General features: G+C 41.5%; 3 protein-coding genes across 7 annotated transcripts; 2 read left to right on the forward strand and 1 right to left on the reverse strand.

The window, feature by feature from the left end:
* Window positions 1–226: 226 nt before the first annotated feature.
* On the forward strand, window positions 227–8975 carry LOC129598739 (atrial natriuretic peptide receptor 1-like). 5 transcript variants are annotated; one of them, XM_055496779.1, is made up of 23 exons: window positions 312–338; window positions 1483–1816; window positions 2080–2457; window positions 2538–2581; window positions 3239–3277; window positions 4053–4130; window positions 4337–4489; window positions 4617–4853; window positions 4918–5147; window positions 5205–5298; window positions 5362–5403; window positions 5462–5599; window positions 5699–5881; window positions 5948–6185; window positions 6287–6626; window positions 6712–6913; window positions 7229–7245; window positions 7323–7545; window positions 7609–7756; window positions 8017–8065; window positions 8221–8270; window positions 8334–8425; window positions 8522–8975. In XM_055496779.1, exons 1-23 carry the CDS (start codon window positions 324–326, stop codon window positions 8564–8566), a joined length of 3369 nt encoding a protein of 1122 aa, XP_055352754.1. In that variant the 5' UTR covers window positions 312–323; the 3' UTR covers window positions 8567–8975. The 5 variants fall into 5 exon arrangements, with proteins under 5 accessions (XP_055352786.1, XP_055352754.1, XP_055352776.1 ...); XM_055496793.1 differs by lacking the exon at window positions 312–338 and adding an exon at window positions 1079–1165; XM_055496788.1 differs by lacking the exon at window positions 312–338 and adding an exon at window positions 1096–1327.
* A 114-nt stretch (window positions 8976–9089) lies between these two features.
* LOC129598765 (atrial natriuretic peptide receptor 1-like) lies at window positions 9090–20027 on the forward strand. Its single transcript, XM_055496822.1, has 21 exons — window positions 9090–10496; window positions 11947–12324; window positions 12393–12436; window positions 12742–12780; window positions 12970–13047; window positions 13192–13341; window positions 13558–13794; window positions 13928–14163; window positions 14432–14534; window positions 15024–15095; window positions 15534–15695; window positions 15791–15973; window positions 16057–16294; window positions 16745–17072; window positions 17627–17734; window positions 17811–18033; window positions 18798–18945; window positions 19167–19215; window positions 19309–19358; window positions 19484–19575; window positions 19656–20027. Exons 1-21 carry the CDS (start codon window positions 10121–10123, stop codon window positions 19698–19700), a joined length of 3339 nt encoding a protein of 1112 aa, XP_055352797.1. The 5' UTR covers window positions 9090–10120; the 3' UTR covers window positions 19701–20027.
* Window positions 20005–25916, reverse strand: LOC129598776 (uncharacterized). Its single transcript, XM_055496832.1, has 11 exons — window positions 25628–25916; window positions 25038–25206; window positions 24496–24670; window positions 23337–23938; window positions 23050–23277; window positions 21628–22383; window positions 21150–21434; window positions 20841–20908; window positions 20673–20773; window positions 20508–20616; window positions 20005–20412 (listed from the first exon to the last, which is right to left on the reverse strand). The coding sequence occupies exons 1-11, from the start codon at window positions 25768–25770 to the stop codon at window positions 20325–20327; spliced, it is 2724 nt and encodes a 907-aa protein (XP_055352807.1). The 5' UTR covers window positions 25771–25916; the 3' UTR covers window positions 20005–20324.
* Window positions 25917–25953: the final 37 nt, after the last annotated feature.

Consider the following 25953-nt stretch of genomic DNA (forward strand, 5'->3'; position numbering starts at 1 on the left):
ACTACCCTTTTCGAAACTTTGAAAAACGGAAAAGCGCTATAAAGCTTTTTTGTTGTTATGATAATATCAAATCGAACAACCAAACAATAACAAGGCCATAACAATAGCTACAGGCTTAATAAAGTCCAAAGGATGGATATGGCGCAATTTATTGCTAAAAGCTTTGGATTTAATTTACGGACTCTATAGCCCTCAATAGTATTTTGATGGTAAAATGCAAATGATTTTATTCATGTATTTTCCTCATAGCGTTATTTGCTGCTTTCGGTTTCGGCTGTCTTCGATTGCCATGCCAAATGATTATGACAATATCCTCCACTGCTATGATGGTGAGCCACGTAAGTTAAAATTCTTTAGCTTCTTGAAGTTTTATTTACATTGTATACAATTTTTGCGGTTGCCGCTCATCTGACTTAAAGTTTTGCCTATAACACTACTCGCTAATGGAAATAATGTGGTGGTTCAGTATATATTGCTCAAAAGCTTGCGATCAGGCATGCACATTGGATTGTTTTTTAATAACGATTACTGTATATTGGCCGCTTCCGTATTCTATAATTAGGCGAAATACGGAAAATTTTAATTCCAATTGCGTATTAAATATGAATTATTGTGTGTATCGTGTATAGGGTGATCTAGTACAAAGTTACATATTGTACGAATCGTACGAAACATCTAATACATTATTAAGAATGCTTATTAAATGTGTCTGTTTTTGTAATGCTTACGTTTTGTAGTGCGGAAACGATTTATAAAAATCAGTTTGAACAATGGAGAGCTAAGCAAAACGCAATAATTACAACTTTCTTATCTGCATTTTTACTCTCCTATCTTATAGTAGCAAATATAAAACTGATATGTACATCTGTGTTTGAAAATTTTCATAATGCATTATGAAAATTTTTAAATACAGATGCACAAGTATCACATTTTATCTAACGGCTGACAATACTGACATGTGAGGGGCTGAAATTGATACCATGGCGTAAACACGTCAATATATTTTGTATGTACAATACTAGTACCGGTTTCAAATGCAGAAATCTAGCAACCCGCTATCACAAGCGATATAAATATTCCTTTACTCAGTACAAAATTAATGGTAAACTGCCCATGGCCAGTCAGGTTCTTCATGGCGAAATATTAATCGGTTTGATTAAATTAAGTAAGAGTATGTACTGAATTTTCTGGCGAAGAACTTGAGACATGTTGCGTGATAATGGAAGTGGCACAAGTTGTACACAATTAATTTACTGTCTCGGCGTCCGGATGCTACTCGTATGTCGTGCACGCGAGCCACAGATCACTGCACTCATCGGAACGGGAAGTATGTGATTGTGAGGCAGCCAAATTGTCAGGGCGTTAACGTTTAGCTGCTTCTGTTGCCACAACAAACATCTCAAGGCACTGCAACATTTCAGCACAAAACTATATTTAGCAGAATCAGGAGCAGGAAACTAGCGTTGATCTTTGGTTGTTTAGGAACAGCTTATGGCCCAGACGCTTCTTATGGCGACAATGTTTTGGACAATATCTGCACAGATATCCCAGTCTGATGATAGGGTCAACGTGACCATGTGCGTCATGTATGAGCGGGACACGGTCGGTCTGCTGTATGACTTCAATCGAGCACAGCCTGCCTTGGACCTGGCGTTGACCTATGTCAACGAAGCGGTGGTGGCGCCGGACATGTTCATTCGTGCTATCTACCGAAATATTGGAACCAGTTGCACTGATCCCGGTTTGACCTATGCGGCCCAACATGCGCTATACCTACATGATCAGGGGATCAACTGTGACGTCTATTTAGGACCGGGTTCGTCTTACACTAACAGCACGTCTGCTATCATAACTGCAAACCATCTTTAATAAGAATTTCATGAAGAGTGTGCTTGTTTTAAAAGAATATTTGGTAACACGTTAGCACACTTCAAAGTTTTGGTACACTACAAATAGTTGACAGTTAACGATTCTGTCGTGGGTTATTTACTGGCTTTTATAATTTGACCTGACACTCATTGGCAACATCATTATAATTGCTCATTATGTCATCATTATAAGCATTCATTATAATTTCAGGATGCGGCTCTGCTGCCGATGCATTGTACGATTTGGCATTAACATGGCACAAACCCGTGATTGGATTACCGTCAGCCAGTGTCGGACTGCTGATAACACCGTATTATTACGATCACTTGACCAGAATGTCGTTTACCTTTCCTACATTAAACGCCGCTGTTGTGTCGTTTTTAAACTACTTCAATTACACGTCACCGGCATTTTTTTATGACAACTCCCAGAATTTCTTTTCGGAAGCCGGTCGCCTAATTCTAGCATCGCTGCAGCAGAATTACACAAAGCTGTTTGCGGCTAGCAAACTGACTCCTTTCGACAGCGATTTGGCAACCGATGACAGCTTGGTTGGACTCTTACAAAGCGCATCGAAAGTATCAAGAGGTATTGTTTCTGTGCTTTCTGCGAGATTACTTGTACGTGTTTTCGTTAATGTTTATTTTGTCTTCTTGTTCTTTTGGCAGTATTTTTTATTCTTACGGATGCTGAAAACACCAGGAGAATCATGGTAATAATAATATTGATATGGTGGTTATTCGGCATATTACAGCGCATCAGGGCCGTCGCGAGCTCGGAGGGTAGACGACAGACCGCGCACCGGGCCGGGCGCGCGGCCTAAAAAATGGCCCAAAATTTAGGAAAAATCCTAAAAAAGAGGCTTTTTTGAGCCACGTTTTTATAATTTTTCTGTTGTTCTTGCCGATTGTGCGCCGGCGTGTCATTTTCCATTTTCTCCTTCGGAAATGGCGAAAAGACGCTGGCGCACCTCGCGACGGCCCTGCAGAGCACTAGCATAAGTAATACTTATTGCTGCTGCGGAATGAATATCCCGATATTTTACATTACCCAAAATCGTCACATGTTAACCACTGCCGTGCTTCAGTAATACAGAATGAATTTTACATAATCTGTGGGAATGAATTAACAATTCATTCTGTACTACTGGAGCCCCGTATTGGACAAACTATGGTACTGGCTTCAACCCTTCGAAGGAACGGCGCAGGTAAATACTTTATCTGCGCCGCAAGTACGGTATTTCAAAGGGACCTTGTTATTTGCATATGCAGTACTATTTGAATATTTTCGACGTATACGAATACTTATTGCACTACAAGCTCCTTTCAACCTTTCAACAAAATACGAGTAATGTGGCATTTGCTTCCAGTTACTGGCGCGTCAACTCGGCATGGTCGGAGGGGATTACGTGAGTACTTTAAGCCTTTAACGTCGCTCAGACCAAAGTACAATATTATACTAAAAGAGGGACAAATAACGTTCTGGTCATACCATGTGAAAAATATGGCATCGAAGACAAAAACTAAATACTCTGTTTTTTGCATTAAGTTTTAGTGTTGCATTAATGGGCACTGGAGCCCCGGCTGCTGGGAGGCTGGTGCTCTCTGTGATCGGCTGTGTGCGGTGACCGTGGGTCAGCGAGAAGCCGGCCGACCGGGGGTCGGCGGAAGAGAGCGACCAGTGCCCTGCGCAACCGAAGGCCCCTTTATTGAGCAAGTGCGAAATAACAGCAGAAGAAAACAGCAGGGTGTGGCGGGTGGTAAAAGAACAGAGATCACTCGCGCGCACACGATATCGAAGGAGCAAAGACAGACAGCAGTGAGAACTGCAGAACCATGCAATGCGAGCACACGAACAGTACCAAGTGCAAACAGCATGCCCGTGCATGACGGCGGCCGCTTTGATCTAAGCGCCACGGCGACGCGCAGCGCCACCAACAGACTCACGTAACTCGCAACACACGGCGAAAGGAGACAGAGCGGAAGCGCATGTCCTCCAGCTAACATTAACATCAATTAACTCGTTAATTGTCATTTTATGCATAAAAAAACGTTAACAGCTAATACTGGTTAATACGCTTACAGATAATAATTATGCTCTGTTCAGTTATACTAACCATGGTGCTATGTATAAAGATGAGCACCAACAATTTGCAAAGGTCAAATTAATGTGTTCATGTGCAGGTATTCATCGCTATAGAGCTGTATAGCAGCGATGTCTGGGGAACGTTTACGTGGCAAAGTAATGACGCCAATGATGCGGTAGGTATACAAATGGCGAAATTAGTAATAAGTGCAGTCGTATTAGTCTTCAGTCGTAACCGTCATGTACGTAGTAATGGGTAGTAATCCTGTGTGCGAACTGCGAACTCGAAGTGTAAAACACCAATAAAAATATAGACGTAATAAGTGCAGCATTTGCGTTTGTACAGCACATTGGAGAACTTCTTGGTTTTATTTGGTTACAGGCAGCACGGGAAGCTTATCGAGCTCTTCTGATCTTTTCGCTTGATATTAACAATAAGAATGACGAAAGTGCGGACAATCTTCGAACATTTTGGAAAGAGATCATCGAGATATCCAAAACCAAATTCAATTACACCTTTCCTAAGATATATACCGTAAGCAAACAGCAGAACTTGCCACCAGGCAGACCCGTATTTCGGAGAACTGGGTTTCGTGATCGTCGGAGGCGATTACAAACATACATTAAAATAATGCATTGTGGTATTTTTACCTCCTGATTAGGACCGAGTCGACCCTATAATAGCTCACTTTTACGAGGCAGTCGTCTTATATGCATCGCAAGCCTATGCAATGTACCAACAAAACTTGACCTATCAAAACGGTGCGGCGTTTACATCATATGTGGCTCAGAAACTATTTCCCAGTCCTCTTACGGGATCATTCTATTTGGACGAGAATAGCGAACGCCGAAGTCCTTATGTAATGAAAATCATGGACGATCACACAGGCCAATACGGGGTTAAAGATACTCGATCTGTTGTGCATCATCATAATACTAGCGCGAAAAACACCTATTTTGCAGATCATGGTCCAAATTGATGCAAGCGCCCATTTAACCGTAGTTGGAGCATTTACATTTGTTGGTCAACCTGGCTTGCCACCGAATGAGCCACGTTGCGGCTTCAAAGACGACAATCCGGTATGCATTGCCGAAAGGTCAGCGCTGCCAAAGGGAACCATCGAAGCTGCGGTCAGCGTGCCGCTTATTGTCTTCTTTGCATTGGTTGCGGGCGCTGCATATGTCCTAAAACGGTATGGCATTACCGGTATACTTAAAATACTGAAATGTTGATGCAGTCTGAATCGTAGCGCATTATCAGACGATTCGGATCCTTTCTGGTGGCGCATTATATTAGCAGACATCGATATCGCGACGGCGACCACGACATCTTATCGCTCCTCAGTAAATTTTCTCAACATTCTTTTCGCTGTCCTCCATTCGTTCTAACGATAAGTTCTGCCATAGATGCGAAGCTCGTTAACACACCACACCGCCCACGCCGATGAGGTCAAGAACGTCAACACATGAACATATCCTGCCCACGATGATAAATTCAGTATTGCAGGAGAAAGAAGATCTAAAGAAGGAACAAGAAGTGAAAGCGACTCGCACAGCTAATATATCGGGGGTTAGCGTTACTCTGGTGGAACTTCCATCGCCCAAACATCGCGTGCCCAGCGATACATTCAAAGCAGCCGGTTTGGTCAGTAACTACCCACGCAAACGTTTATTTGTTACTAAAATTGAAATCATCAACTGCAAATGTGCCTAGGACTGTGCTAAGAACTATTTTCTTTTCTAGGCCAAGACCTTAGTTCATCGGAATATTCAAAAGTTCATCGGAATCGCCGTCAACGAAGATAATCAGTGCGATTCCATTGTTGGTGAAGTTTGTCAAAAGGGCACACTGCGAGATCTCGTTAGCGATGCAGCGATCAACTTGGACTGGGAATTCAAAAGCGCCATAATGAAAGATCTAGTTAATGTAAGTACTGAATTCTGCTTCTCCAAATGCTTGAAAATTTCACCTCGGCGCACCACGCTGCTATAGGGTATGGTGTACCTGCATACGTCGAAACTTCGTTCACACGGCTTCCTCAACGACCAAAACTGTCTGATCGATAACCGCTTTATACTGAAAATTTGTTCATATGGATTCCCTTCGCTTCGCAGTGAAGATGACTTGCAGGCCGTCAGTGTTGCACCCGAAGAGCGCAATTACAACATATTACTATGGAGAGCGCCGGAGTTGTTGCGGAGAACAATGCCTCCCAATGGCACGCAACAAGGTACATACTCATACGTAATGCGAAATGGCTCGGATTTAGTTCGTGTATTTTTTTTTAAAAGCATCACCGACGTGTGTAAAATTGTAAATGCTTTTTTCCAGGGGACATCTACAGCTTTGGCATTCTTCTCCAGCAAATTATACTCCGTAGTGCACCGTACCAGATCGGTGACAGCGGACAAGGGAAGAATGCAGTCAAAAGACGATCCGACCGAGAGCAAATCAGTGATCGTGATATCGTACAAGATGTTCGACGCGGATTGGTCCCACCACTGCGGCCTGCAGTGCCAATCTCTGCATGCCCTATGGAGTTGTATGAACTGATGACGATGTGCTGGGATGAAGACCCGCTACTCCGCCAACCTTTTGTCCGAGTGAAAGCTGTCGTGGCTAAAGTAGTTGGCAGGGCGGGAGAGAACATTGTTGACCATCTAATCAAACGGTACGACAATCAACTGCCAAAGTCCCACTTTTGATATTAATAAAATGGCAACAAACCGTTGCATAGCAATGTGCGCATTCCATAGAATGGAGCAATATGCCGCTGGATTGGAGCATGAAGTGGAAGTAAAGATGAAGCAGTTCATGGAGGAACGACAGCGTTCAGCAGCTTTTCTTGGCCAGCTTTTACCAAAGTATTGCAATATTTACTTTTTTTATACGGATACTCTTATCAGGGCAGTATTTCCGCCTCCAAATTCAAACAAAATCTCATTTTTTTTAAAAAAGGTAGTAGACTACCTAGGTATATTTAAAAAAATATTTTCATCTGCAAAGGTCGATTGGGCGTGGTCTAATATAAATTAAATGAGTACATAGTACTGCATACTATTATTATGCAGTACTGGCATTTACCATAATAATATTAGACTAATTCTGCGGCCACTGGACCAGATCTAATAGTATGTGTACTCGGTACTCATTCAATTCATGTTAGACCATGCCCAAGTGACCTTTGCAGATGAAACTATTTTTTTAAATATACCACTACCTTGTAGTCTACTACCTTTTTACAAAAAAAAAGAGATTTGTTTGAATTTGGAGGCGGAAATACTGCCCTGGTTAGTAACGTGTGCATGACTGCAGTTTAAGAAGTGGCGTCTTGTAGCGGATGACCGCTAGATCGTGTTCGTTGTAGGCCTGTCGCGGACGCTCTTGGTCGGGGTATTCAAGTTGTTCCGGAGACATTCGAGCACACAACAGTGTACTTCGGAGACGTGCCCGGTTTTGCCGAAGCCATCGAGCAATGCGAGAGCGCTTTGGACACCGTGGAGCTGCTTAATAAGCTGTACAGTGTATGCGATGCTGTGGTGGCTTCGCATGATGTGTATAAAGTGGAAACAATAACTGATGCCTACTTGGTAAGTACGGTAAATTATACCATAATACCGTGTCCGCTGATCGTCTTGAACCATGGGATAAAGGTGGCAAGCGGAGTACCAGTTCGAAACGGCAATAAACATGCCGAACAAGTAGCGTCCATGGCTCTGGGTATCCGAAGAGAAATTAGCAGTTTGCGAGCAACAATGGATAAGGCCAAGAATTTCAAACTGCGAGCTGGCTTGCATTCGGGTAAAACTGAATAACTGACTTTAATTGACCTTTCCTTACTTTACTTACCTCACTTTAATGATGGCTTAATCGATCTTTTATCACACAATTTTAAAGAGCTAATGTGAGTTATTGTCTAGGGAGAAAACAGTATTGTATTACACAGATTTAGATCTTATCAGCGTTCAGGCAACAAGCTTTGCTTGCAACTTAATATTTTTGCAGATTTGTTGTTTACTATTTATGATTTTTAACGATTGATATTGGTGGAACATTTGTAGGCTCTTGCGTCGCTGGCGTAATTGGACTGAAAATGCCAAAATATTGCCTGTAAGTACGAGTTAAGCGGGCAGGAAAGCACAATGCGCAGTTGCGCACGTAGATATGAACATATTTTCATATATAAATTACTGAACGCTTTCAATTGTTAGTATGTATACCCCGTGCGCCAAACGCCATGGCAGTTTTGTTTTGCATTGTCACAGGTTCGGGGATACAGTTAATACTGCAAGCAGAATGGAATCGCACGGTGAAGGTGTGTGTTATTAGAGTCCATACAATGCATTTCACTCTGCATTATAGGATATCTTTTGCACAGCTGGAAAAATTCACATCAGCGCAGCAACCAAAACCATTCTGGACAGATTCGATGACTTCATAGTGAGCGAAAGAGGCATCATTGACATCAAGGTAAACCGGACACAACTGCACAAGGTGCACAAGTTGCCAAAAACAAAAAATCGCCATACTAAAAAGAATGGTCCGTACGAGAAGTTATTTTATTAGGGCAAAGGTCCCATGCAGACATACTGGCTTATCGGTCGCAACTGACCGAGATGTTTCAAGAATACTCCGTCTCCTCCAAAGCACCACAACGTCAACTGCATTAAACAGCATCACGACATCGTCTGTTGCTGAAATGCTTTTCTCTAGCTGCGAAATGTACGGGGTCTTATGCCTGATTCTCTGTGCACAAGTGTATCTCCGAGATTCCGACTAATACTGTGGAATCCTGTGAGCGGCTTTTGCGCACAATCTTTTCAATTGGTGATGTAGCCGTCATGTACCTCGTACATTACGCTCCTACCCGTTAACCTAAAGTTTCCATGCCTACGAGCGGTCTTCGTAAGTTAAATTCATGTTAATCATTTTACTGTAGGACCTCGCGGTCAGTCATCTCGCGACCCAGAGTACCAGTGTACATATTGTAACGAGTATCTAAGAAGGCTTGCAGCAAGTACGTACCATGGTAGAATTATGGCGCTCTGACATGAAAAGCAATGCAAAGGCATACCTAACGTATGTAATTACTAATTTTATAGTAATTTACTACGACAATACCACAATTTACAGCCATAATTTATTGTTTTTGTTTTGCTGTAATTTGGCAGGTCGGTTGCGTGATGTGCACTGGGGCAAAGCAGCCTTAACAATGTTGGAAAGCGTACAAACTACAAAATTAATGTAGAAACATTATTATTAGAAATGCGTGACCTTCATTTGTTACTTGATCTGGGATTAGGGCTGATCCGTTTTCTCCGCTTTCCGCTGACAAGTGCCACATTCCGTTCACCCTGCAGCGCTAATCCCACCTAATAAAGTAGTCACACATGCAATATTTCTGCATCTTGCGATATAGAATTACGAGTACAATAATATGTGTGTCAGGTTCCGGCGTACGCAGCTTTTACTTTTGCACAGATACGGCTATTACTGCCGGTATCGATGTGATTACTTCAATTTACTGGTATCCGATCCATTTGCAAATGGGCTGTCTGGTGGAAAATGATTGAACGCGTTCTTGGCGAGTCAGTACTGCGGCGCCTGCACAGTTTCCCAGACTCTCCACACCAGTTGGGGAAAGTTTACCTGAACTATACCCTCGGGAGTATTGACACTGAATGCGGAAAAAGTCAAACAGTCTGTGAGTTATACCCAAAAAACTTCGATTATTTGATGATCCCAATGGGCGTGCGTGCCATTTTCCCTGGATGCTCTTGATAGCGATTATACAAATTCCATATTTCCATTAATGTCATGGTCTCGGTACTGGTAAACCGGGCTAATGATTTATTTAATCAATCCATTTATTCGATAATGGGACTGATATGACGCGGTATGGCTTGATTAACGCTGGAGTGCCCCGCGTCAAAATGCACGAAGTATCTTTGGCCGATACTAGAAATTCAGCGCTTTAATACGAGTATGAGTACAATAATGCCGCATGGTATTGCTAATGTCGGGATATCCTGTAAGCTTTTCCGTTTATGCTGGAGTTTTGCTGCGTTGTTGTTACATGACTAAATGACGCCGCATAAAAATCCTCGAAATGCGCTGGTCCAATCTGAACATAACTTTTGTGTGTTGACCATTCATTAACTCACAATGTCAGCTGGACACACGTGTATTTCATCGTTGGTCGAAAGCACCATGCGACACATCGGAGTCATGCTGAGTATTGTCACGTTGCTTAGCACGATGCGGTCGGTCGTATCGGCTATCGAAGTAGTCCAAATGTGTACGCTCTTGGAGCGAAATACCGGCGGTCAGCTGCTGTACGATTACAACCGCGCCGAGGCGGCTATCATCATGGCCGTCGATTATGTCAACGAGGTCATCCTGGCACCGACACACCGGATTAATATTACGTACCGGAATATTGGCCGGACGTGTCCCGCAGAGGGAGGATTAACTCTGGCCACGCAACAAGCGTTGGCGCTGAACGATGCCGGGATAAACTGCGATGCATACCTTGGACCAGGTAAATTTAATCTGGCCACACGCGACAGACGTCTGTAGAGTGTTAAGACGCAAAGTAGTGTTTCCGATTGTGGCGTGGGTGTGTCTTGATGCATTTAAATGCATTAGTACCATTGTGCGCATGGGGGTTGACTGTAAATATCACGGGACACGGAAGTGTGCAAGACAAATATAAATCTACAATAACCTCAGTTACCGGTGTTACTGACTCTGCGCGTCGCATTTATTTTGTTATTAGGTGGTAATGTTATTTTATTTGCTGTATATCTGCTCTGCTGTTTTGCTCTTACGTAAGTAAATTTGGCGACAGCATAATCCCTTCGCATTACGAAGCTTGTTCTTTCAGTTTATAAAATATATTGTTTCACCCTCTCGGGATTCGAAAAACAATCATATCAATAAAATAAAGAATTGACTTAAGAATTTATAACTACCTTTGGGAACCATTGGTTAATTTACTCACTGTTACTGTCTTAGTTGTCAGTAGAAGTATTTATGGTCTGACTAACGAAAAGAATTAACTGCTGACGACTTACAAGTGGATAAAATTAATACTGTATCATTTTTTGCTCGCATTGTTAGCACATTCTAAGATTAATCACGCTCAATCAGCAACAGTATTCTAACTTTACAAAAATTCTTATAAAGTCTAATCTTTGAAATACACATAACACACATTTAGCGAACGTGAACAGGGTTGGCAAAAATCGATGTTTTAATTATACGCAACCTTGTCAAGCTAGTACACATCCTGACGAGCGATCGTGTCACGCGAACGAAACGGTTATTTATTATTTATACGTTGGGATAAAGGTTGTACGCCTTGTCATCCCTTATTTCTGAAATAGTTGTAAATTTGTAATACAATCTACACGCTGGCTCGTTGCAATGACTGATTTCGTAAACTAGAAAGCCAGCAGTCCCGTGCAAATTCGCGAAGTACTCGTACTAATGAAACAGGCGAGCGAATGTAATTAAGGAACGGTATTACCTTACACTGCTCCAAACAAGGACGTTAAATGTGATGTTCATGTTTGTTGCCTGTCATCCGCTTGCCTACCCTAGTGGTATATGCGTGACATATTAGCGTGAAATGAGGCACAGCAGCAAAAACGAAGTTAGTTCTAAAACGAACCGGTTATAAACTATCCCAATTTGGCGTTTTTACACTATAAGAAAATTACTTGCATGTACAATACGTGAGCGCATGCATGTTAGCCGTAAAGTTTATTGGAAAATCAAGAATGGATGGGGAAAAAAGCTAATAAAAAACCTGAAAATGCTGCTAACATCAATCAAAATTCGTACCGAACACATGAACCACTACCTACTCTGCATCTGCGCTCCGGACAATAATTTGAACATATATCATTAATGCAGCGCCAAGATTTCATATAGAGTATTCATATTGGTTCATGTTTGGAACAAGCTTTTCAGTTTAATTCTTTCAGGGTGTGGCGCGGCAGCTGATTCCTTGTACGACCTGGCCGTGGCATGGGAGACTCCCGTACTTGGGTGTCCAGCGGCTAGTGTTGGCTTGTTGACATCCCCGGACTACTACAGTCGACTGACTCGCACGTCCTTCACTTATCCATCCCTAAAGGGCATCCTTATACGCTTTCTGTTAAATTTCAATTATACGACACCGGTGTTTTTTGTCGACAAAGACAATCCTTTCTTCTACGAGATGGGAACGCTTATTCGATCTGCTATGCAGTATGACAATCCTGAATACTACCAAGCTAGTAAATTTGTCGAATTCCAGAGCTCAAAGACCAATTTTGCCCGGCTAAAAGAACTGCTCAGTACGGCAGCGTTGAATTCCCGAGGTATGGTAACTGCAGAGCGAAAACTAAATACATTTCTAATTTACCTAACTTATTTGCAATGTTTGTAGTATACTTTTTATTCATGGATGCCAACTCAACCAGGCGGTTTTTGGTAACACATTGTGCTTTATATCTGTACTGTATTGAGTTTTTCCCAAGTTTTGTAAAATTTCAAGCATGAGCATGTTGACAAGTTTTTGTTTAAACGGGTAATTAATTTTTAAAAAAATAAAGAAAGACGTTTGCACAGTACTTCAATTATCATAAATGTGGAAACACGGAAATTTTTAGCGCGATGGACTTCCTCTTATTCACTCTACCATTTACTGAAGTAATTTTTATAGGAATTTGCCTGTTTTCCAAACTTATAAATAAAATTGCTATGTACTCCTTAACTGACAGTTCTGTTTTCTTTAGCTAGGGGCTCATCGATTGGGATATACTAATGGAGAATTTGTACGTAGCAGGTTCATAACTTTATACAGTGCGATTGCGAAACCCACCGTAATTGATAACGTGTATGCTTTTGAAAGACGAAAATTTGATGTTTATTTTACTCAGTTAAATATTTTCCTGGTCCTTTACTTGTTATCAAATCAGCCTTGCAACAGCGAAAACTATGCGCATGATTTTATAACTTTTCAGGTATTTATTGCTATCGAGCTATACGAAAACAGGTTGTGGGGGCATTACACATGGCAGTCAAATGATGAAAATGATGAGGTACGAGTGGTATCTGACCTTGCAACCAATAGTTTAAAGTTTATAATACAGTAGAATCTGTATGATATGCTTCTACATATCTATATAATTATATTATGATATGCTTATTTTTTGTTTTATGGCTTGATTTAATTTGCTTTCAAGACCATGCGACAAGCATTCGAAGCCCTTCTGATACTCTCACTACAACTGAGTCCTGACGCCGACAGCGAAAACAACATTTTAACATTCTGGCAAAGGGTCACCGGTCTGTCGCAGTCCGTGTATAACTACACATTCTCGCCCGACGATCTTGTGCGTAACTAAAACATAACATGACATGCTGCTTTTGTGTTTGCGAACGCTTTCGGTAGAATAGGTACCAGTATACATAATTCCGAGATTACTTGATATTGTCATTTTCCCGTATATACGTACATTGCACAGATACAAAATTAACTCTTTTCTTAAATTACGTATTTGAATTACGAACATGGCGTAATTAGCGTCTTCATTTATAATAATTTATAGAAGAGTCCGGATCCTATAGTAATCCATTTCTACGAAGCCGTGCTCCTGTATGGCACGACGGTACAGCGCATGTACAAAGCTCATCTGAATTATTCCAACGGACTCGATTTCACGGCGTTTGTGGCCAACATCAGCTTTCCGAGTCCACTGACAGGAATGGTGTATCTGGATGGCAACAGTGAACGTCAGAGTGTGTACAACATGCGCAGCTACGATGCCCATAGCGGCAAACATACAGTACGATGCTTTCGAGTCGGACGTCATCTGTTGATTGTAGTTATTTATGCTTTTCGGTCGCTGATTTTTTTCTTATGTTTATGAACTTACTATTAAGGGCGCTTTTATTTTATCCTATCTGTGTTCTTTGTAGCCATTCCTGCAGTTTCCTGTCCGCACCACGGACGTCGTGCCGACTGGCGCGATGACCTTTGTCGATAGCGACAGTCTGCCGCCTAACGAGCCGCGTTGTGGTTTCCGTAATGATAATCCGGTCTGTATTGCGGAACGACAATCCCATTTACCGCCCGGTGCGACGGAAGCGGCGGCCATTGTTCCGACCATCGTTATCATTGCAGCCATTGTGGGCGGAGCATACGCGGTGAAAAAGTACTGTTTTTCCTCTGACATTTCAATTGATTATCATATTTTATGTAATACGTTTAAATATTCTCGCATCGACTACTAAATCCGATATCGGAAGCATGTTTATTATTTACCGGATTGGTTATAGCTCAAGAAAGTTTGCGCAGCAGCAGATAATACATCGATCATTACCGTTAGCTAGGACACAAGGACACAATTTAAAAGCTTTATTACTCGTAATATTCTTTTGACCATAGTTATTGATTACCCTAAAATTCCTTCGATGTTGCAGGATATTCTACGATTTGGCTGATCCATTCTGGTGGCGGATTATTCTGCAGGATATCGAGATACGCACCAACACGACTACGGCACGTTCCTTAGCACGTTCTTCGGTGAGTAGTTTTGCATAAATGGTGAAAATTAAGCAATCCATTATTACATCCATTATTGTACGAGTAGAAGTCGTGATTAAAACTCTCAATGTATTGTACAATCCGCCCTGATTGGCAGCTGCAGTCCATCTGATTTACACTAGTATAGTCCGGCATTAACTTTCACGTGCTTTACATACAGTGCATATTTACCAGTTTTGTGACTGTTACTTTGTCTTTATTTCACGGAAACAAAACTGAAAACTTTAAGCAAATGTATGTATGGCAATATTTTTGTGAATTCTTGTGCAAATAAAATACCACGATGACTTTTGGAGAACGCAATCCACTTGAGTACCGGCACTGTCTGAACAAATTAAAAACGTTAGCAGATGTGTGTATTACTAGAAATGGCATAGACTTTGAATGCATCAGTAAAATGTTTCGCTTTGATGTGGCTACGGAGTTATTAAGCAACACAAATACATTTGGCTATTGTCAATATTTTAGGCTTTAAAAAGCTCCAAAAGTATAACCAGCATCCCAAATGGGATTACGGCTAATGGAAAAGCACCTAGCGAGGTATGTTAAATTACTCAATCAAAAATGCTGCGTTTACGGGATGGTGGCAGCGTGACCGTCACGCTGGTCATGAATTTTGCATCACAAACAACACTTATGCAACTTATTGCAATCGCGTCAGTAAAATTGCTTGCACATAGCGCTTGAAAAATTTCAATAGATATTTTGAAATTCGTATTACAGTATATGGCTACGTAGTGTTGAGGAAATCTTATTTAGTTAAGTGGTGTCATAATTATTTAAGAAAAACGGAACTGAAATTTTTCCTGTACTTGTTGCATGCATAGAAGTATATATATGTGCGTATTAAAATAATTAACCGATGTTACAAATTTTTGTTATTGCTCGATGTTGAGGGCGAGTCATCTGATACAAAGGTCAACTTTAGCGTACGGAATACGGATTAACAGAGCAATTACTATAATTATTTTGTTGTAGCCTCTCAGCACTAAAACGAACTCGGTGACTTCCCTGAAAGACGCCGCAGTCGAGAAACTGTCGACACGTCAGGGAACGTTTGCCGGTGTCAGTTGTTCATTGGTGGAGCTTCCTTCTCCCAAACGGCGCGTTCCCGGCGCTTTGCCCAAAGAGGCTGCTCTGGTGAGAAGGAGAAATAACCATGCTACTAAGTACCAGAGCACTGGGTGTCTGGTATAGCCTTGAAAAATATCATCCATAATCGGAATTATTTGCAGGCCCGGGGCTTAATACACCCAAACGTGCAGAAATTCATCGGCATTGCCGTCAATGAAGAGAACCAGTGTGATTGTGTGGTGGGAGAAGTGTGTCAAAAGGGCACTCTCAAAGACTTAATCGATGATCATAGCATGAATCTGGACTGGGAATTCAAGAATTCCTTGATTAAAGATTTAGCAAATGTACGTACTACCCTTCGGGAGCTTTTTGTGCAGCATTGTGAAATTAATTAACGTGCTGAATAGTGCTTTGTTTTCATATTTAGGGCATCGGCTATATTCATTTGTCCAAAATTCGCTCGCATGGATTTTTGAGCGACGAAAGCTGCTTGATCGACAATCGTTTTATCTTGAAAGTGGCCAATTTTGGTTTCCCAGCGCTTAAAGATGCGCGGGATTTGCAGGCATTGAATCCCGGTCAAGAAGATCGTGACTATAGGATTCTGCTTTGGCGAGCACCCGAATTGTTGCGACGTACAATGCCAGCAAGCGGAACACAGCTAGGTACAGTGTGCTGTACAGAAAAATGCAGCAAATTAGATAGAAGGAATTATTGTTCCCTTTGCCGATGTCCAAGCGAGTTGCGAGCTTATAATGTCTAGTTGATACGCGGCAAAAAAATCTGATTTAGAAAAATTAATTTTCAGAATGATACATACCAGTGATACTGATGTTTTACTCGCACACTTCAGTGCACTGAAGTTGGAAAAATTTTTACATAGTAAAGATAGATAACCGTCATGGTTTGAATTCGCCTTCCGTTAACAAATGCGGATTAAGCACTACGTCCTGCATAGCAAAAGCAATAAAATAAGTTGCTCAAATAAGTAGCGGTTTATCATTTTCAGTTTTTGGGTTCGTTTAAGGTCATTATATTTATATTGTTTCGAATACTAACTTTGTAATCTGGGTATTATGCGAAACTTCCTGTGGGCAGTTCGTTGCGTTTCGCAGGTGATGTCTACAGTTATGCCATTCTCTTGCAACAAATAGTATTACGCAGCGCTCCCTACCACATGGGCAGCGATGCCGGGAAGACGCGCCGAAAAGCGACCGAAGAAATCAGCGACCGCGACATCGTTCAGGATGTTAAACGCGGACTGGTACCGCCATTGCGGCCGGCCGTGCCGGTATCCGCCTGTCCGATGCCCTTGCACGAGTTGATGGGCAATTGCTGGGATGAGGACCCCCTGGAACGACCAAACTTCACCCGTATAAAGACTACCATAACAAAAATCATTGGGAAGTCAGGGGAGAATATCGTCGACCATCTGATAAAAAGGTATAGCACATGCTATAACAAAGTACATTGAATGCTAATCAAAGAAGCGAAAAATGTATTCGTAGTATAAAAGCCTTTAAAACATACAGGTACAGGGTATTTACCCAAACTGATTTACTTGATCCACTATACACTATAATCTACAGCAGGACTTTCCTTTATATATAAGAATTGTTGGGCGATAAAACTCTTTCACCTGAATAATCCGTTTTACTGTTCACTTCCCAGAGGTTTACTTTATTTATTTACTTCGGTTAGCTTTCAGTCCACTGCTTTTATTTTTCAAGGCTCAATTACTTACCAAGTGTACAGAATATTTTGTAAACAGTTTTCTTTCCAAACGCTTTATTTTTCCAGACACATTTTCAAAACACATACACTATACATATATACTTTAAACTACTAACACTATATACTTAAATAAACACTGTATACTTTAAATAAACACTATATACTTAAAAAAAAAAACCATATACTTTAAATATTTTACTTTTTAATTTTTTTAACGGGTATTCTGATTAATTTTGTACATTACATTGAACCATTGGTTTTAGAATGGAGCAATATGCTGCCGGTCTGGAGCACCAGGTCGATATGAAAATGAAACAGTTCATGGAAGAGCGGGCGCGTTCTGCCGGATTTTTATCAGCCATGCTGCCAAAGTACATCGCGTATTTAAAAACTGATAATGTTTGTCCCTAATTAACCACTATGTTATAAAATGCCAATTTACCACAGATCTGTTGCGGAAGCGCTGAGCAAAGGTATCGCTGTGATACCGGAAACCTATGAGAACTGTACGGTGTATTTTGGTGACGTGCCGGGTTTCACCGATGCCATCGAAGAGTGTAAAACAGCTACGGAGACAGTTGACCTTTTAAATAAATTATATACTCTGTGTGATACAACGGTGGCTTCCTTTGATGCCTTTAAAGTGGAATGCATTAACGATGCGTACTTAGTAAGTGTGCTGTTATTAATTAATGAAACATTAACCGGACGACAAGTTATAAACTGCAGTATTATTGCATTCAGCGTATTTAAGATGCATTATTTAATATTATGGGCGTTATGTAATAAAGTGCAATTTTTAACTATTAAGACATATTATCATGGTGACCACTCCGTACACACCCTTTCACACCCTTTCACTCCGTACACAACCTTTTGCACTCCCTTTCATTCCGTGCACAACCTTTTTGCGCTACCTTTCATTCCGTACACAACCTTTTAATTTTTTTAATTTTTTCACAGCCGAGTTATTTCTGGAATAAAAAAACGCGCAATCGCGACCGTTTTTTAGATTGCGCGTTTTTCTTATTTTGATCAGCAACGTTTTTCACCCTAATCTCCGCAAGACTTGCTCCGTAACACTTGTTTATTCAATCTTCACTTGCCACGTGAGTTATTTGCTGACGCTGTCATACACCAGGACGTCTTCGTCGGAACGGTCCCATGATGTTGCAAAAAAGTAGTAATATTTTTTTGTAGTTTTGCTTTTCTGTAGTAATATAGATTACAAGGATTTAAATATAATATATATAAATATATATAAAAGTTTGGTAGTGCACCGAGTGAATGGTAGTGCGCAAAAAGGTTGTGCACGGAATGAAAGGGAGTGCAAAAGGTTGTGTACGGAGTGAAAGGGTGTGAAAGAGTGTGTACGGAGTGGTCACCTATTATTATTGCTCGAATAATTGAATACTGATGATTGTTACTTGTCAGGTTGCTAGCGGCGTGCCGATCCGCAACGGCCATAAACATGCCGAACAACTTGCTTCCATGGCTTTGGTTTTGCGAAAAGACATTCTCAGCCTGAAAAGTATAACCGATAAAGCCAGGAATTTCAAATTACGTGCTGGGTTACATTCGGGTAAGTGTTACCGGAACAGCAGAAGGATAAAATAATTGTATATAATTATATTCTATTTAAAAAGCTACTCTAGACTTGCATAAAATTACTTATACGGAAACAGCACGACGAATAATATATATAACTCTTATTTTTACTAGCATCATTAATTGATACATAGGGATCCAAGTAAAAACACAAAAAGTAAAAACTACAGATAGTACTGTCTGCTTCGCTTTCAGGTTCCTGCGTCGCGGGCGTGATCGGATTGAAAATGCCACGCTACTGTTTGTACGTATATACGGCATGGAATTATTTTATCAAAGCAAACGAAAACAGTTACTACTTACTTTTTACTTTGTATCTGACATACTATGTATGCAGGTTTGGCGACACCGTTAATACCGCCAGTCGCATGGAATCGCATGGCGAAAGTAAGCAAAATTTTAAATACTTCTATGTATGGTTGTACTGGCTAGCCTCAGCTCTCATAAAAATATCGTTAACAGTTAGCAAGCTTGCAACAAACAGCTGCAACTTTTGTATGTTACTCTTTTAGCCGGTAAAATCCACCTTAGCCCAACAACCAAAGCGCTGTTAGACCGGTACGATGACTTCATCGTAATGGAGCGAGGAATTATAGATGTGAAGGTGAGGGTCATGCCAGTCCTTATATCGCTTCCGTTGCTCTTTAACCGTCATGCGCAACCCGTTTTTGTTTCTTTCTCAAGGGTAAAGGTCCCATGACTACCTACTGGCTCGTGGGCCGTGGATAATTCGGATTTCTTCAATCCCAATCCAACTGTTCCGGTCTTACCAAGTCTTTTCGGTCGCGAAACGTCTGAGTTCTTTTTGCCTTATATTAAGTCTAGTCAGTAGATACCATCAGATAAATAATTTTATGAATTAGTTCTTTTCCTGCCCTTCAATCTTCCGTTGTATGGCGTTATTAATATGCCTGTACTTCCATTTCATCGGCTACGAAATTTAATGACTTTTAAGGGCATTACAATACCAAAAAGAAATTACGAAAGCGATGTGCTATGCACACTATCTCAATGGTAACATAATTTTGCCGAATTGAATATTCCAGATATTTATTCTAGAACCCGAAAAGAACAAAACCAAAGAAAACAAATAATGAAACACCATAAAAGCATTAAAAATTTCTCCCACTAAACCATCACCCAGCCGATAATGCATCTCGTATTAGCCGCCGACATTGCATCTCGTATTTGACTGTGAAACAAGTCAACCCTTCAAGAAATCCCTCAATTAAGCATCTGAATAAATAGGTAACTGAAATAATTATCATAATTTAAAAGCATCTGCTCAAAAACACTTCCATCCGAAATTATGCCCTCTTTCCTGGAGCATTAGCATGCAAAACCGAGTTCCAATCAACCGGGACGATTTATACCGACATGTCCAGTACCAGCGAGCATCTCAATGCAATTGGCAATTAAGCCAGTCCATCCAGTTTGATGGCTAAATCACAATGAAAAAAGAAATTTTTAGTCAAGCCTGATTTTAATCACTAACCATAAGTCAACAAACTAATAAAGTACTCTTTACTCACTAACCTGGCTCCACAACCTCGCCCATTGTCACCGTGAAAATATTCATAAAACAGCACCAAATCTTTAAAATTCGGGTCTTTTGCGTACTTCTCCGACAGCCGTAAATCCGTACCTACAGCAAGGACATTCCCCAAACCTAGCTTCGAAACAAAGTAACAGGATTACTACCATGTGCAGGACGGAAGCCCTTTTCATCTGGCAAGAAAATCTTCACCAAGCGCTGACATATTTCATTTGCCGCATCCTTCAAACGCATCCAGTTTCCTGATCTGTAACAAAAATCCGAGTACAGAACCCAAAAATAAATTACTTCGAAGCAGGTGTATATTCGCTTACCGAGTCGGCACTTCAACTTTTAGGTCCTCTCCGTAGTAATAATCGAAGCGAAGCAAACTTTGAACAATCTAATCCAAACCACAGAAGAAAGATAATTAGGCCTCGTCCCGAATTCAAAGCGAATCTCGTTATGGTACGGTTGCTCAACCACACGAGGTGGCTGTTTGCAGTGGCCACGCCTACAGATACGGTACGCGAAGCCACCTCGCGAGGTGGAGTTGCTGTATCGCAACGAGATTCGCTTCGAATTCGGGACAAGGCCTTAGTTTACCATGAGTTCTTCAAATTTTGACAGTAACGCATCCTTACCAAGAAATTCATCGGAAACCAAATTGGACCGCGCCAATTACTGTTGCCACCGAACAGGTATGACGTCGATTCTCCGGGACAGTATTCGGCGCGCAGTTCCTCTCCACACAAATCATAGCTGAACGGGTTCTTCTCGTGGAATTTGGACAGAGAGCGGATTCCATATGGGCTGAGAAATTCCTCTTCATCAAAAACATACGTCAGCAAGCGCTGCAGTTGCGCTTGGGTGGGAATGGCCAAAAGAACTTTCTTCCCGTGTTTCGTGTCTTGGAGAAGAAATGACACCTGCAGAAAAATACCACGTCAAATTACGGATCAATCTTTTCAGCCTAAACAATCAAGTGCATTACGACTTGTCGCCTAACGATAATCTGGTAACCTATATTCCACGTTTCTGCACCACTGTCCCTTACATCGTCCAACTAATTTGTTTCGCTCCTCTACAGTAGCGTTCAAAAGCGAATGATGAGCGGCTCACCGTTTCTTTCAAGTCCTGTCGATTATCTAAAAACCACTTGGTCCGCTTCGCAAACCCTTTCAGCTTCGACATAGTCTCTTCCTCCAACACCAGCACACTAAACAATGGTACCAATCCCACCAACGAACGGATCCGCATCGGCACCGAATGCCCATCGGTAGTCAGATGGTCATAGTAAAACCCATCTGCCTCATGCCACAAACCACACGAACTGAAGTTATTAATCGCGTCGATAATCAGCACGCAGTGCTCGAAGAATTTACTGGCCATATCCTCATACACCGGATCCTTCATGGCCAACTCCACGGCGGCATTCAGCATGGTCACACAGTAGAAGGCCATCCACGCCGTTCCATCGGCCTGCTCCAGCTGCATCCCGGGCGGTAAAGGTTTTGACCGGTCAAACACCCCAATATTATCCAGACCCAGGAAACCGCCGGCAAAGAGGTTTTTCCCGTGGGGATCCTTCCGGTTCACCCACCAAGTGAAGTTGACAATCAGCTTGTGGAAACACGACTCCAGAAAGGCGTAGTCGGTGTCCGAGGGGGTTTTGTTCTGATGTGAGAGAAACAGACGCAGTGCGGCAAAGCAGTGAACAGGTGGATTGACGTCGCCGAAGGCGAATTCGTAGGCCGGGATCTGTCCGTTCGGGTGCATGTACCATTCGCGCAAAAACAGGCACAACTGACTCTTGGCGTATTCGTAATCCACATTGGCCAATGTCAGGGTGTGGAACGCCAAATCCCAACAGGCATACTGAAAATATTCATTCATGTTGTTACGAAACGACATAAAGGCTAATAATCATGGCATTATTGGCAAGCACAGTAATGCAGCGTAGAAGCAAACAAAGCAACAGGAGTACAGCATTTCGTTCCTTTAAAATTCTAGGGGGCGAAAAGCGGGACAGGAGTTAAAAAATTGTTAGTTTCTCATAACAATTTCCGCTAACATTCACTCTTTCGGTAATACAGTATTACATTTTAAATTTTCCCTTAAAGCATGCTGAATTAAAACACATTCCCGAATGGTAGTGCTAAATAAAATCAAATAGAACGGCTAAATAGAAATGCTAAATGATCCCTAAGATATCAAATATTCGAACAGCCTGCACGACATGAAACGACATTTACACAGATGCTGCCGTTGCATTACAATTCATCAGAACTGAAGTGGAAGAGGACTGTATGAGAAACTCGTCAAATCTACGATCATGAAACATAATCTCTAGGATCAACACTCATGTCCCATACTAACTGGAAAACAATGCAACCAAAGTTTTGTTTTACTTTTCTATTCTCAAAAGTAAAACATAAACTTAACATAGCCAAATATCCATATAATGTGTGAAACTTGTGAACTAAACCAGAATTCGCCCAAAATCGGCAAAACCCTGCAAGGTGAACACAACGCAACGCTTACCCAGGGATATTCCCACTTGTCCGGCATCGTGATGATATCCCGGTTGTAGAGATGAACCCAATCGGCGTTTCGTCCATTTAAGCGTGACGCCGGTGGCTTGGGCTGGTCCGGATCTCCATGCAGCCAGTCGGTGATAATGTAATGGTAGAACTGCCGTCCCCACAGCATTCCCGCGTAAGCTTGCCGCTGGATATTTTTCAACTCCTTATCCAACGATTGGGCTTGCACCTGCAGATTGTAAAACCGATTACGGCAATTATTTGCACACAAACCGAGAAACTGATTACCATTCCGTAAAATTCATCGGCCTCCTTTTTACGCAAATCAATCACGGCATCAAAATCCGCAAAAGCTTTGCCCTTTGGAGCATGGTCGTGTTGGTATAACCGCACTCGCACAACTTTCTTTCCACCGGCAGGCACCGTCAGAGCATAATGCGCTGTAACTTTGGTTCCGTAATGTTTCGGATTGACGGCTTCTTTCTCGCCGTCAACCACATAGCGATGGAAGGCATCCTTAACGTACGGTGTATGACTATCCACATCGTACAGTTTCTTCGTGTTGGTCTCGTTGTGCGTGAAGAGCAGTTCCGCAGAACCTGTTGAATCCGAAAGCGTCTCCCATTCGCACACGTACGGTTCCAGAGTGTCGTGTTTCGTGGTCACCTTCCATTCGCCATTCGGTGCCTGACTGATGCGGGGCATGGTAGTGCAGCCTTCGTGCTTGCATCCCCAAATCCATGTGTTGCGGAACCACAGTGTCGGCAGAACGTGGATGGTGGCTTCCTCTGAACCGCGATTGTGAAGAGTTAAACGGCACAGAATATCTTGGGAGGTATTTTTCGCGTACTCGAATTCCACGTCCCAGTAACGATTTTGATCGAAAACACCTATACAGTACACATTTATCAATCAGGCAGCGGTGACTCAAGAATAAGAAAGCTACTGAGTACATTTCCAAAATCAAATCAGTAAGTCTACCGCACACACTATTAAACAAACTAACGTCATTTGTGGTTAAAGTATTTTCAGTTTTTCAATATTACATTAAAATGCTTAGTGTTTTTAATTCCTGTGCGGCGCCATTAAACAGGAAGCACCGAAACTTAGAAAAATGCGCTTTCAGAATCTACATTATACTCGTACTGCAATCGTAATTATGCACAGCGTCAGACTATTATTAAACGGTAAACCTATCAAAACGTGCCGCATATTGGCAGGGTAAACGAAGATAGTACTAATACAAATGCAGCAAAAGAAAACAATCCATAAGCCTTCCCGCTTGCCAAAACTAACAGTCTGACAACATTCTTGTACTGATAGCTGAATCAGCATACTAATGCAAACCGATAAGCGCTTACCATTAGATTAGCCCTGGCTGCGAAGCGGAACAAAAGTTCTTTTACATTAGCGACCGGCGAAATTTTGAACAAATATTGTAACGTACCAGAATCCTCAAGCTCATACTCCAATTCGAATTTCCCACGTCTTCCTCCTTCCACATTAATTTGTTCATAAGGGAAAGCCGACTGGGGATACTTGTACAAGCCCTTCGCATAGGAGGTGGTGGGAGTAGCGTCCAAGTAATAATACAATTCCTTAACATCTTCTCCATGATTGCCCTGCAATTGCCAAAATTAAATAACTACTGAGTAAAAGAAAGCAAAAGAATAACTCAGCAAAAGCAGTAAAAGAATAACTTCATCTTTACCTAAAAACATAACCAAGTATTAACAACTAATTTAACAGCAGTTTATTGACAGATTTTTAAAAGATCAAATTTTCCAATATGTAGTGCGTAACGCTTCTTGTACAATTACTAGGGCTTAATACTGAATAGTTATTCAGAATTTAACGCATCAACGTTAACATGTCTCAAGATCAACAAGACCAATACAAGTATACTATACTCGTGCCGCACGGTACATATCTAGACTAGAGTAGTATAGTGTGGGAAAAAATTAACAACCGAAGAATCTTAGTCCTCACTTGAGATCCTGTCAAACCATACAGTCGCTCCTTGAGAATGGGATCCTTCCCATTCCACAGCGCAAAAGAGAAGCACAATCGACATTCCCGATCACAGATCCCAAGCAGCCCATCCTCGCCCCAGCGGTACGCACGCGAACGGGCTTGGTCATGGGAAAAGTAATCCCAACTATCAAGAAAAGTTGCATTAAACAATTCGTGCAACGGGGATTACTGCACAGCCTGCAGCGCAAAAAAAACACCTACACTCGGAACAATAATAATTATACGGAAATAACTAGCCGCAAGCTTCTTTCCGTCTCAGGGTGCAAATGTAACGCGAAGGTTAAAACCCAAGATAAAAAAATACTCAATTTTTTGTTCTGCTAACAACATTTCTCAAAGGAAGTTACGGAACGTCATAAAAATTAATAAAAATAATCTTAACAATTTATCAACACGACAACTGTTATCTTTTCTGAAACAAAACGCAAACGGTAAAATTTAACAGAAGTTCAACTATCGCTTATTAAAATAAATACAGGAAGCACTGAAAAGGTGCGTTCTACAAAGCTGGTGCAAAAAAACCGAAATCTGTCGCATGCTCGTACCATTCACCGTGGGGACTGTAATCTTCCCGAACAGTTCCCCATTGCCGATCCGACAAGTACGGTCCCCAACGTTTCCAGTTATCCTTACGTTGTAAATCAATCTGCAGCCGTTTCCCCTCAGCACTCTCCGTCTGCGCTGACATTGTACTCACAATCAGTAAATACTACACCAGCACGGCAAGAAAATATTAAGAACAATATCTAGAATAGTAAAACAGGATAATTTATGGGTTGCAAAAATATTTCTTTGACTTCTAATTTCACCTAAAGATTGCTCAGCTGGCTTTCAAGTTTGAAATTTGTGGAAATGTAAACAATCGTAATGC

The sequence above is a fragment of the Paramacrobiotus metropolitanus genome, unplaced genomic scaffold, assembly GCF_019649055.1.
Source record: "Paramacrobiotus metropolitanus isolate TYO unplaced genomic scaffold, Prichtersi_v1.0 Parri_scaffold0000003, whole genome shotgun sequence".
Taxonomy (NCBI): domain Eukaryota; kingdom Metazoa; phylum Tardigrada; class Eutardigrada; order Parachela; family Macrobiotidae; genus Paramacrobiotus; species Paramacrobiotus metropolitanus.

Bases quoted from the DNA above. Each gene is read 5' to 3' on its own strand.
- LOC129598765 (XM_055496822.1), top strand. From the start codon at position 10,121: ATGTCAGCTGGACACACGTGTATTTCATCGTTGGTCGAAAGCACCATG. The intron at 12,325-12,392 runs GTATGGTAACTG...CAATGTTTGTAG, and splicing joins GGCAGCGTTGAATTCCCGAG to TATACTTTTTATTCATGGAT. The intron at 14,164-14,431 runs GTACTGTTTTTC...TCGATGTTGCAG, and splicing joins GGAGCATACGCGGTGAAAAA to GATATTCTACGATTTGGCTG.
- LOC129598739 (XM_055496779.1), top strand. The intron at 5,299-5,361 runs GTAAATTTTCTC...GTTCTGCCATAG, and splicing joins CGACATCTTATCGCTCCTCA to ATGCGAAGCTCGTTAACACA. The intron at 5,882-5,947 runs GTAAGTACTGAA...ACGCTGCTATAG, and splicing joins TAATGAAAGATCTAGTTAAT to GGTATGGTGTACCTGCATAC.
- LOC129598776 (XM_055496832.1), bottom strand. From the start codon at position 25,770: ATGTCAGCGCAGACGGAGAGTGCTGAGGGGAAACGGCTGCAGATTGAT. The intron at 24,671-25,037 runs GTGAGGACTAAG...TGGCAATTGCAG, and splicing joins ATGGTTTGACAGGATCTCAA to GGCAATCATGGAGAAGATGT. The intron at 20,413-20,507 runs GTTAGTGAGTAA...ATTGTGATTTAG, and splicing joins GGGCGAGGTTGTGGAGCCAG to CCATCAAACTGGATGGACTG.